This window comes from Terrapene carolina, unplaced genomic scaffold (genome assembly GCF_002925995.2).
Source record: "Terrapene carolina triunguis isolate 2854851 unplaced genomic scaffold, T_m_triunguis-2.0 Scaffold454, whole genome shotgun sequence".
In the NCBI taxonomy this organism is placed as follows: Eukaryota; Metazoa; Chordata; order Testudines; family Emydidae; genus Terrapene; species Terrapene triunguis.
In genome coordinates this window covers 1,392,109-1,404,243 of record NW_020664805.1, presented here as the reverse complement: position 1 = coordinate 1,404,243, position 12,135 = coordinate 1,392,109, and the positions used below count along the sequence as shown (strand labels likewise).

General features: G+C 61.6%; 1 protein-coding gene across 1 annotated transcript in view; it reads right to left on the bottom strand.

The window, feature by feature from the left end:
- The window catches only part of LOC112105072 (elastin-like), an 89,380-nt gene extending 79,087 nt beyond the window's left edge, over positions 1-10,293 (bottom strand). Inside the window, exons 1-9 of the mRNA XM_029913109.1 lie at positions 10,209-10,293; positions 9,669-9,716; positions 6,548-6,613; positions 5,890-5,922; positions 2,158-2,193; positions 1,537-1,635; positions 605-691; positions 401-469; positions 260-307 (exon numbers count right to left, since the gene is read on the bottom strand). Coding sequence (XP_029768969.1) covers positions 260-307; positions 401-469; positions 605-691; positions 1,537-1,635; positions 2,158-2,193; positions 5,890-5,922; positions 6,548-6,613; positions 9,669-9,716; positions 10,209-10,293 — 571 coding nt within the window. The remainder of the gene's footprint in view (positions 1-259; positions 308-400; positions 470-604; positions 692-1,536; positions 1,636-2,157; positions 2,194-5,889; positions 5,923-6,547; positions 6,614-9,668; positions 9,717-10,208) is intronic.
- Between the last annotated feature and the right edge of the window lie 1,842 nt (positions 10,294-12,135).

Below are 12,135 nucleotides of genomic sequence, written 5' to 3'. Positions count from 1 at the left end.
CCTCTCCACCCCACGCCCCAAACCCAAACGGCCCCTCTCCACCCCACGCCCCCAAGCCAAATGGCCCCTCTCCACCCCACACCCGAAACCCAAACGGCCCCTCTCCACCCCACGCCCCAAACGTCCTTCCCAGAGTGAGCTGGTGGCAGTCAGGCTGGCTGGGCAGTGTCCTGACGGACTGGGGACCCTGCCACTGGTGGGTCCCTTGGCCACAGACTTCATCAGCGGAGCCCAGTACCAGGGCCCGGCTACCGCTCACCTGTTCCTGGGAGCACGCCGCCCGGGTACACCCCTGGAATGCCAATACCTGCCAGCCAAGAAAGGAAGAACAGTGACTGTCTGTCCAGCTGATTGGTCTCACCCTTCCCAGCCCCGCACTAACGCCTTCTCCATCACCTACCTGGTACCTTGGCAGGTTTCCCTCCAGCGCCTACTCCTGGCTGCACCCCAGTCTGGGGCACTACAGCACCTGCAGGAGAGCCAGAGGCCATGAGCACTGGACCAGCAGACAGCATGGCAGGCCCCTGCTCCTCTCAGGGCACGGCACGGGGCAGTCAGAGTTGTGCCCAGGGGTGGGCAAGCCCTGGACTGCAACACACCTTACCTGTGGAGACGCCAACACCGCCGGGTCCACCCACACCGCCGACTCCGCCCACACCGCCGACTCCACCCACTCCGCCCACACCAGCACCTGGTTACGAAAAGGAAGTGCTGAGCCATAGTGCACAGCGGGCTCCCAGCAGGAGACCAGATCCCCGGGTATTTCAGGCTCAGCCCTGGGCCCCGTGCCCAGCTTCGATGAACCATATGCTCCAGGGGTGCGAGCGAAGTTCAGCCTCAGTGGGCACTCTGCTGCGGGCTTCCCCATGCTGCCCTCCCGCCAATGGGTGCCATCCAATGTGGGCTTCCCTACACTGTCCCACAGGCCGCAGGAGTGACAGCCTCTGTTGTATCAGATAGGGAGAGGCCTCCCTGAGCCTGGGCAGCAGGATCCCAGCCTGTCTGGCGCCAGGCACTGCACACCCAGCTCTGCGCTTCCTATGCACTGACTCCTAACTCCAGCCAGTGCACTCGGCTCAGCACGTGGCCCACGGGCACAGTCTCCACTGGGCGCACCTCTGCCCCTTCGCCCCCAGCTCTCTACCCCACCCCCTGGGCCAGCTCTAGCCCAAGAGACCAGCGCCTCTTGTTTGCCACTTCACACCTGGCTGGAGACCAGGACCTACCCCAGAGAAGGCAGGAACCCCAGGGCTCATGGCAAGAGAGCCAGGCAAGAGGGCAAGGTAAGGGCAGCAGGGGATACCTCTTCAAGCCCAGGGCATGCCAGCTTTGCCAGACCAGGGGAGGCCTGAGCTCCTGGTCTGGCTGCGGTGCCAGGTTCCAGGGCGTCTGGCGATGCCTATCCCAGTGCCTGTCCTAAGCCGGCTTGCAGATGAATGCAACTGGGGCGTGGCAGTGGCAGCGGGCACCAGGGAGGGGCAGGGGCATGCAGGCACCCTGGATCAGCCCCTGCAGTAGAAAGTCATGTGCACTCACCAGCTTTGGCAACAGCTTTATAGGCTCCCAGCCCAGCCCCTGGGTAGATGCCGCCCGGGTAGACGCCTCCTGGGTAGAAACCTGGCTGGACTACGCCACCTGCCAGAGAGAAGGAGAGTTAGCTGTGACCCGGGAGACTCCAGCTCCATGGGCTGGGGGGATTCACCCCCAGTTAAAAGATCCCAAGATGGTGTGGAGCATCCAGCTGTCCTGTGGCTCCCCGAAAGGGGGGCTCCATCCCCGCCCCATGTGCTTGTGCCTGTGGAGTGGGAGCCAGGCCTGGAGTGCCTGTCACAATGGGGCTCTGACCCTGATGGGGGGGCTGAGGCTGAATCCCCATTGCTCAAGGCTGGGAACAGCCCCAGCTCCCTGGGCCCCACAGCTGCGAAGAAGCCTGGCTCCCCAACCCCCACGCACTGCAAGGTTGTCCAACCTCCTTGGCAGCCTTGCACATCTCAGCGCCTGTCTCTGTGGCTTGGGCAAACGGGGATCAGGAGAGGCGCACAAGGATCTGCAGTGTGCGCTGTATGCAAGGGAGTGCCCTGGGTGAGGGGTCCATGCCAGCCCCTCCGGGGCAGGGTTCAGCCTCCCCAGAGAGCCCCTAAGAGTCAACACACTCACCTGGCTGCAGGCCAAGTGTGCCGAGTCCCCCGAGGCCTGGAAAGAGAAGATTGGTGAGAAGCACTACAATCTCACCCAGCACCATGCCAGGGGAAGGCCAGAGAAACCCTCCACTAACACAATTCCCAGACGGTGTCGTCTGTGTGAGTGTGAACAGTTCTAGCCCATTCAGCCAGGCTCAGCTGGAGCCAGTCGGGAGGGCCCAGTGGCAGCAGCCTGTTCTGCCTCTCGGAGAGGCAGCTCGAACACTGGCCCTTGGAACGAGAGCCGTGGTGACTGCTGGAGCCTAGAGGCTCCCTTGTGCCCCGGGATTTCTCTGCCTCCTAGGCTGGGGAGCGGGAGTGACTGGGGCCAGCCCCCCTGGCTCCCAGAATTGCAGCTTTCATTTAGATAACCAGGGAGTCTCTCTCCCGCATGGCTGCCTGGGTAACTAGAACCGTGCACCCCGAGTGTACCCAGTGCAGGCACTCACAGGCTCATGGATCCGCAGGCCAGACGGGACCAGCTAGTCTGACTTCCTGCATAACGCAGGCCGGAGACCTGTCCCTAAATCATTCCTAGGGCAGAGCTTTTGGAAAAACATCCACTCCTGACCTACACATCCCCAGTGCTGGAGAATCCCCCATGCTAGGGTGACCATATTTCCCAACGGGAAAACAGGACACCCCCAGCTGCTCGTCCGAGCCCCACCCTTTCCCCTGCAAGGCTGTTGCTGGTCGCTGAAACCCTGCTGCCCCACGACCGCTGCATGCTGGAATGCTGCCTCCCCCCACCAAGCCCTCCCTCCCTCTGCGAGGGGCTGGCATCTCCACTCGCCCCCCACGTGTTCTTTTGCACTGCACCCCTGAGCACGTCGGCAAGAGCGAGCGGGACAAATGCCCACTTCCACAAAAACAGTCAGGATGGCTGGGACAGGGCTTAAAAAAGGGACTGTCCCGGCCAAAACGGGATGTATGGTCACCCTACCCCATGCCCCTTGGTAAATTGTTCCAGTGGCTAGTTATTCTCATTGTTAAACATTTACGCCTGATTTCCATTCTGAATGTGTCTAGCTCCAATTTCCAGCCCCGGGAGTATGTTGGCCCTTTCTCTGCTACACTGAAAAGCTCATTGCTAAGTACGTTTTCCCCGTGGAGACATTTGACTGTGATCTTGTCACCGCTGAACCGTCTCTGTGCTCAGACACTGCGTGAGTCTGCAGAGAGCCTGAGCAAGAGCACTGTGTGGGCCACCTGCCTCGCTTCCTTTCCAGCCGCCGCTGACCTTGGAGCCTAAGGAGGAACAGCATTGGTAACTATCTCCTTGCTGACGCAGCACACAGGAATGGAGAGGGGCTGGATCCTTGCTTTTGGCTCCTCAATTGGGTGGTGCTTGCGGTGTGGGAGGAGCTTTGGAGAGTCACTTCCCTCCCCACGTGTGCCCTGGGGTGAGGAGCTGGTGCAATGAGATGGGAAGCGCCCTAGGAGCAGGGCAGGGATAATGAGAACAGCTGCACGCTGGGGCAGGTCGAGTGGCTCCCTGCCCCGCCCTGCTGTGCCCATCTGTCTCTTCTCCATCACTCTGTGTCCCATCCCTGCCACCCTCTGGGCTCTGTCCCCCCCATGCCGCAGGAGGCAGCGATGGGACTGGATCTGAAATGTTTACGAGTGTGGAGCAAGTCGCTCTGGCTCAGGACTTTGATGCCTTCCAACATCTGTGCCTAATCATCCGCTCGCTCCTCCAGACACAAATTCCACTGCCCTTGGCTGAGGGCGGCTGCCAGCACGCAGGCTGGGCCTGCACAGCTCCGGACCGTTTGGGTTTCATTACCCACAAACACAGGCCTTGTTTTTCTTTCCACACACTGAAATTGGAGACCTGCCTTGCCAGGGACACCCGCGGAGATGCAGACGGACAGGCCCAGGGGCCAATCGCATTGCAGCTCACCTAGGCTCTGGGCAGGGCCAAGGTTGGACGGGCAGTCTGACCTGGGAGTACCCCAAAGGGGTTGGAGCCTCCTGGCCCCACTCAGACGGGCACCTGGCAGCACGGGTGATCTCCAGCCCCAGTCCCCGGGCCTGACACAGCATCTCTCACCTGCTTCCCAACGTGCCAGGGGCCCAGCCCCCTTCCTTCCTGCCCCCTCCCTAGCAACCAGATGAGCTAGGACCCAGCTGCATGCCCCTGATCTGATGATGACACACACACTGGTCCAGCCGTCCCACTGGACAACACGGTGATGACACATGCGCTGGCCCAGCCTGGCATAGTAGAGGGCCCCATGATGAGACGTGCACAGGCCCAGTGATGACACGTGCACTGCCAGCGTCATGCCTCTTGAAGTAAGTGTGGATCCATCCTACAACAACCAGACGATTCCTCAGCAACTCCATTCACAGCTAGAGGGTGTCTCCAGGCACCATCGCAGCCTTGGGGCAGCCTCTCACCCCACAGGGCTGAAGCCATGTCTAGCTATGCCAGAGAGGTTTCTGGGAAGCACCCTGCCCAGCTAAGCCCACTGCAGGCATTGCAGGGGAAAGGCTGGGCTGGGCACTGCCATCTCAGTGACCTGAGCAGGCTCCTGGTGGCCCTATGCGGAGCCTCCTGCAGGCTGCATGTCTCTCACTGTAAATGGGACCCTCTGCCCCACAGATGCCTCCTGCTGCAGTGTGGGGTTTGCCTGAGCAAAGGCACCTGGCTGGTTGTTTGGCCTGGCACTGAATCCTGCAAGGTGGAGAGAGGCTCTGCCAGCTTTCCAGGGCACAACCTCCTGGCAGCCGCTGGATTTGGCATGGGGCTGACATTACTGCAGCTTTAGGTCTGCCCTGAGAGGGACACAACTGACTTGGAGCTCCTGAGCTCTGTCCCTAGCGCCAGGATGGCTGACTTACAGACAGACAGGGACAGATAGGCTGGGGGAGCCAGAATCCTCTCCCTGCCCTAGGGCTCTGCATGCTGCAGTTCCCCAAGCCGTTCTGGGCACCAGGGAGTGCTGGGCTCTGGCTCAATCTCCTGGAGTTGGCATTTAACTTCAGGCTAGCTGAGGCCTGACATGCCTTCACCAGGCCTCGCTGGCAGCAGAAGAGGCTGCCTGGAACCAGTGCCCAGGGGCTGCCAGGTGCAGATGACCATAGGCCAGCAACTCTGCCGTGGCCTGGGCCTTCCTCTCATCAAGGCATTGGCGGCCACTCTGCCCCCTGTGGAGCGGGGACAGTGCCAACCAGGGCTCCAGCGCCACACCTCGTGCCAGTGCTCCAAGGAGTCATGGGCTGCCAGCCCCAGGGTATGAAGGAGGCCAAGGCCGCCCAGCCTTTCCTTTCCCACACGAGAACCCGGTGAGTTCTCAGCTCCCAAGATGCCCGCCGGCGTGAATCCCTGGTTGGGGACCAGGCACGGACAGCAGTGGTCCCAAGGCACTGGGGGAGGAGGCGGGGGCAGCTGGCAAAGCAGGGAACTACCAAGTGTGGGAGGGGGTCTGAGCTGGGGCAGTGTGATGTGCTGGCACGGGTGCCATCAGGGCACAGCGAGCAGGGCTGAGGCTGGGAGGCGAAAGGCAGCTGCCGAGGAGTCGTGTTTGCCAAGGCAGCATCCTGAGTGGTGACCCCCCACTCAGCCCCATGCAAGAGAAACAAGGGCAGCAGCTGATGGGAAACCCCTACATGTCCACGCCTGGCTTCTGCTGAGCCCTCCCCCTAGCAAATGGAGCCCTGCGCTGTCCAGCCGAGAACCCGCAGACGGGGAGACGTCCCTTACCTGGCTTGGGAGGTTTTGCTCCAACACCGAGCCCTAGAGAAAAGCAAGAGCCCAATGGATGCGGTGAGTCTGGTGCTTGGAGGGAGATGCGCAAGGTGCCAGCCAGCCCCTTGCCTCGGGAGGTTGTGTCGCACAGGTGGCTGGCCTGGCACCAGCGAGATGAACCTGGCACACTGGCCATGCACCTCTGGGCAGAGAACCGCCCCCGCATTGCCCCACCTGAGAGCCAGACACATGGGTTCGAAGGCCCCACGAGGCTGGTCTCCTGGACAGCATGGGTCTGAGAACTTCCCTGACTTGATCCCTGGGTGGCTGGAGCAGAAGCTTCCAGACGTTAGTCTGCGAGACCGAAGGGCCCTCCCCCTGGAGAATCCAACAGCATTGCAGAAGAGGGCATGGGCCACCATCTTTGGTTATGGGGGGACGCTGTAGCTCAGGAAGCAGATGCCTCCACACCAAGGTGAAGGACCCACTACAGGTGCTTCTGCACAAGGGGCGGGGGGGGCTCCCTGGGGGGAGCCGCTAACCAGTGCCCCCATACCCAGGAGAAGTGCTTGCTCCCAGGGACTCAGCCAGCAGCGAGCCTGCTTGCCAGCCACTGCTGCCTCGGGCCATGTAGGTGGAGACTGTGGGTTGTGTATCTCAGGGCAGTACTCACCTGCACCCCCAAGTCCAGCTCCAGCCCCTAGGCCTCCTACTCCCAGGCCTCCAATCCCAGCAGCTCCTGCAAACAGCAGCACATGCTCAGCGCCCTGCCCTCCAGCCCTGCCCGCATCACGGCTTTGGAGTAATCAGTACCTGCAGGTGTAGCCCTGAGAGCTGCCATCCCAGGGCTTCCACCCCACCATGCTCCAGCCCAGAGCCACAGGAACAAGAGCCAGGAAGACGTGGGCAGCTGGTCCCCTGCCGGCTTGGGGTCGGACTGCCCGAGAGAGACCCCTCTTTCCTTTGGGCAGTGCGCAGTGAAAGGTTGCTGCAAGCACCCTGCTGAAGGTCACTGCCTCTGTCGGCCCCACCCCCGCCCAGTCAGGGCTGCAGGCTGTGGCTAAAGGTACGTGGTGAGACAGCTCCTTTCCAGTGTGCTCTGCAGCAGGGACAGCCGGTGCTGCACTGCAGCAATCCTGCACTCTCAGTAGATGGTGCTGCAGAGAACAGAGTCCCGCCAGCCAGAGCTGGGCTCTCAGGCAGTGATCTGCCAGGTTCCCTGGCTCTAGGGTGACCAGATGTCCCGACTGTCCCGATTTTGAGCAGTTTGTCCCGCGTCCCGACCGAAGTACGGTCGGGACACCATTTGTCCCGATATTTTGTTTCGGGTGGGTTTTTTTGTTTGTTTGTCTGTTACACTCACCTGACCGGTGGGCGCCTTTTTAATTGTTACCCTCACCCGTCTGGGTCTTCGGCGGCAATTCGGCGGAGGGTCCTTCAGTCGCTGACGGTCTTCGGTGGCATTTTGGCGGCGGGTGCTTCTGTCTTTGGCTGCAAGACTTATTACCTTCTGCTGAAATGCTGCCGAAGACCGTCAGCGACTGAAGGACCCGCCGCCGAATTGCTGCCGCAGACCCGGAAGGCTGAGTGTAACAATTAAAAAGGCGCCCCCCTGCGGCGGTCCCGATATTTTACAGTTAGCATCTGGTCACCCTACCTGGCTCCCAGAAGGACTCAAGGGGCTGGCTCTGTGCTGGGAATGCAGGCTCTGAATTCCGTCACGGCCCGGTGCAGGGGCTGAGCCCTGATCTACATAGGGATGGCAGTGCCTAGTCCAGGATTCAGGCGACCAAGTCCCAGGTCTAGGCCCCACTGCAATCCACAAAGCTCCCGCTCATGCCTGGAGGTGCCTAAACTCTCAGCACCTAAGTTTTGAGGGTTAAAGTTCCCTCAGTGCCTAAGTTTCTGCATCTGGGTACATGTCCTGCTGCCTTCTCTAGGCACCCGACACCCACCTCCCGCCTAAGCCCCAATGCAAAGGGGGGGAAGACAGGCATTCCTCCACCTGAGTCATGTGCCGAGCCCCATCCAGGGGGTGGGCTCAGAGGCCACCTGCCAGATCAGGTCCCATTCAAAATTCAGCTGGAGGAGTAGTGGTGCTTATCTTATAACGCGTAGCCAGGGGCTAGTGTGCTCACCTGGGATGTAGGTGACCCAGGTTCAATTCCCATCCCCCGCAGGATCTGAACAGGCGTCTCCCAGTGCTCACCAAGGTGCTCTAATGACGGAGCCATGGGATATTCTGATGGGGGGAGGCTCCCTCCAGCTCTCCTGCTGAAGCTGTTCTATGGTAGGGTGACCAGATGTCCCGATTTTGGGGGCTTTTTCTTATATAGGCACCTATTACCCCCCACCCCCGTCCCGATTTTTTACACTTGCTGTCTGGTCACCCTATTCTATGGGGCTAACTAATCCGAGGTTAGAGGAGGGGGTGGGCCCAGGGGCTTCCACCTCCGAAGCGTGTGCCCTAACCACAGAGAATCTCGCTCTCTCTGGCCAGTGACTGGCCAGCATTAATCCCCAGAGGCACAACCATTGGGGCAGAAAGGGACAGCAAGAGAATGGCTCTATAGGCCAGTGCTTTGGGCCCCCTGGGAGGTGGGGGACCCCTGGTTCACTGAGAGCCTGAGGGGGCCCCACAGCAGAATAGCCCCGTGCTCTCACTCCTGGAGTAATAGTCACAAGGCGGGCTGCTCCTCCTCCAGCTGTTGTGTATGGAGCGAGGCACACACCTACCTCACGCCTGCGAGAAACCAGTAGGGGCCTGCGCCCCGCACACTCCAGTGGAGGGCTTCCTGCTGAACCCTTCCTGGGTTGCTAGCAGAGACAGGTGCCTGTCTGAGGACACGTCCCTGCCATCGGCCATGTCCACTGGCTAGCTTAGGTGGCTCGTTGCCCCACGTGCTGACTTTTGTGCCCAGCAGTCCAGGCACTGTGCAGGGAGCCTGGGCACCTACGTGGGCTTTGTGGATTGCAGCGTGTTCCGGTGGATCCGGGCCTGAGCCCATGCAGCAACTCAGACCTGGATTGGACCCCCGGCTGTCATAAACCAGGGGCAAGACAAAGGAACCGGGCTACAACATGACTCACGTGACAGGGCTGGGCTACAGTGTGCCTGGCTGATAGGCGTCCTTCTGCTGTGTTACCAGGTGTCACCCTGCTGCCACCACCCCAGCTGCCTGGATTGTCGGGGCAGCCAGCGCACTAAGGCCAGGGCACGGCTGCTTTGCTGGGGCCCGGGCTGCGACTGTGTCACTGAGCAGAGACAGCTCCCCCGGGTTCTGTGTCTCCCCGTCCCCATGCAGTGCCTCAGCCAGGGCCACGCGCAAGTGAGCACCAGAGCCGGGACAGGAACCAGGCTCTACCTGACTCAGCTCAGGCCCAGCCACGCCGAGCAGCTCTGCCTCTGCCCAGAGAGACCATGGCCAGCCCTGCTGGAGGGGGCTGTGCGGAGGGGTGACACAGACAGCTCTGCTTGCCTGGATCCACACCTGACTGTCCCTTGCGGGGTTCCCACCCTTGCACATGGCTCCTGCTGGCCAGATTCATCCAAACACACTCCTGTTGGGGCGAGGGAGACATTTCCTGAGCTCCCAGCCCTGGAGACCCCTCTCCCCTGGGGCCAGCACCCCCTTCTGGGACAGGCTGATATTTCCATCCACAAGCCTGGGGACCCCTCTCCCACTGTGCTCTCACTTCCCTTCCCATGCAGGGGAGAGCGTGCCCTGCTGGCTGGGGAGACAGTCCCATTTCCTGCTGCTTCCCGTGTCCCGCTGGGGGGTGTGGGTTCTTACCTGGGTAATATCCTAGAGCCGGAACTCCCACTCCAGCACCAGGCACCCCTGCAAAAGGAACAGGCAGCGTCACGCACAGCCAGCCAGGGAACACACCCGCCAGGCCCCGTCCATCCAGTAGTTGGCTCATAGGGAGCCCAGAAACCTTCCCAGGACAAACAGGGAAAGCAGGACTGCCCCTTGAGTGCACGAGCTCCGGGGCAGTGCCGGGTCCCAGCTTTGCTGTGGGATCAAGAGCCATTCCCTCCACCTCCCTGTGCCACAGTTTGTCCATCATTACTGTGGGGAAAATGACACTGACCCGCCTTGGGGAAGTGCTTTGAGATCTACAATGGGCAAGTGCGATGTAGGTAGCAGCATGGGGTCGGGGCGCTCAGAGGCCCTGTCATTTTGCTAACGGGACCCAGAAAAGCCGCACATGCCCCTGAGACTCAAGGTGGAGGGCCGTGACACCCCTCAGTCCCAAGGTGGAGGGCCGTACACCCCTGAGGGCCCTGGTGAGGGCCGTACACCGCTGAGGGCCCTGGTGGAGGGCCGTACACCGCTGAGGGCCCTGGTGAGGGCCATACACCGCTGAGGGCCCTGGTGGAGGGCCGTACACGCTGAGGGCCCTGGTGAAGGCCATACACCCCTGAGGGCCCTGGTGGCAGGCTGTACACCCCTGAGACTCAAGGTGGAGGGCCGTGACACCCCTCAGTCCCAAGGTGGAGGGCTGTACAGCCCTGAGGGCCCTGGCGGAGGGCCGTACACCCCTGAGGGCCCTGGCGGAGAGCCGTACACCTCTGAGGGCCCTGGTGGAGGGCCGTACACCGCTGAGGGCCCTGGTGAGGGCCGTACACCCCTGAGGGCCCTGGTGGAGGGCCGTACACCGCTGAGGGCCCTGGTGGAGGGCCGTACACCGCTGAGGCAAGGGAGTACCTGGCTCTCCTCCCTGGGGCAGGAGTCTGGCCTGGCTCTAACTCCTATCCAGCTGGTGTAAGACTCTGGGGAGTGTCTCCTCGTGGTGGGGGACAGTGTCCCCAGGCCCTGTCTGGGGCTAACAGGCCCGTCTCCAGGGCCCTGATCTCTGGGCAGCTGAGCATGCTGCGGGGGGAAGGGCTCGGCTCTGGGATGCCGGCTGTTCCTGTAACACCCCACACAGCTGTGCTCTGGGACAGCCCCGGAAAGGGGGAGGCCCACGGTTGTGTCAGTAGAGGCAGCCCTGCAGCAGTGTCTGTGCCAGACCAGTGCTGCCCGGGATTCAAGCCAGCATCATTTCTCAGGCTGGGGAGGGGAGGCTGAGCTACAATGAACCTGATCACTGCCATGAGGCTAGGAGAGCCCCAGCTGATGTCCTCAGGCAGGATCATCGCCCCAATCCCACCGACACCTGTCCCTATGCAGAACGGGGACAGGGCCCACCTTTCCTGCCATTGCCCTGCTCCTAGCTGGCATTAGACAGGCCCGGGGCGCTGCTGCATGAACCTCCATCCCTTTGCATAGAACCATACGCTTCTGTTGACAAGCTCTCTTGTGTGGGCTCAGTGCTGGGACGGCTGTTGTATTTAGAGCAAACCCTCTGTCTATCTACAGGGCAGCACCAGTCAGGTCTCCCAGACAGTACAAAACGGCCCGTGGTGTTTGGGATGTGGGAGCTGGAGTTCCAGGGAGTATCCCAGGCCCAGATCACTAAGCTCCTTGCAGAGGAGCCAGCGGAGGATGGGTTTTCTGGGAGCCCGAGGCTGCCAAGCTGGGCATGGAGCTCTGCCCGGGCTGGCCTAGTGCGACCTCTGTGTAAAACGGGGCAGGAGGCTTGCTTGCCTGCCCTGGGCGGGGCCTGGGTCTGGGAGGGCACAGATGTCCTACCCACTGCCCGCAGGAGCTGGCCCGGTCCCAGCGTGCACAGCTGCCCCTACGCAAGGGCTGGTCTGAGGGGGCATTGCTCCCACATTGGAGAGGGGTGACGAGTGGCAGCCCTGCTCCCACATCCGCCCAGCCCATGAGTGGATGCTCTGCATCAGTCTCTACCTAGCCAGGTCCTTCTGGGCCAGCCCGCCCAGCTGGGTTATGTTCTTTGGGCGTGGAAGCTGAGGGAGTCACTAGCAGCTGCCCAAATAAACATGCCCAGCAGATGGCGTCGAGGGGCTGAGACAGAGCCTGCCTGCATGCGGCTGTTCTCACTGCTGGGGAGTTTTATCAGGCTTTGGAGAAGTTCTCATTTCCTTCCCAACGCCCAGCCCGGGCGCCCTACAGCCGCTCCAGCCAGGGACCCGGACACGTGTCCAGCTGGGACAAGCCTTCCTAGCGCTCTATGCTCCAGCTGCTTCTGCCCCTGGGGGAGGAGACAACGTCCTGCCTGAGCCATAGACAGCCCCAAGACATAGATATAGACTCCCAGCCTCCAGACACGCACAGAGCACTAGTGCCAGGGTTCACACCCCCAGCCCCCAAGCACACACAGGGCACTAGTGCCAGGGTTCACACTCAC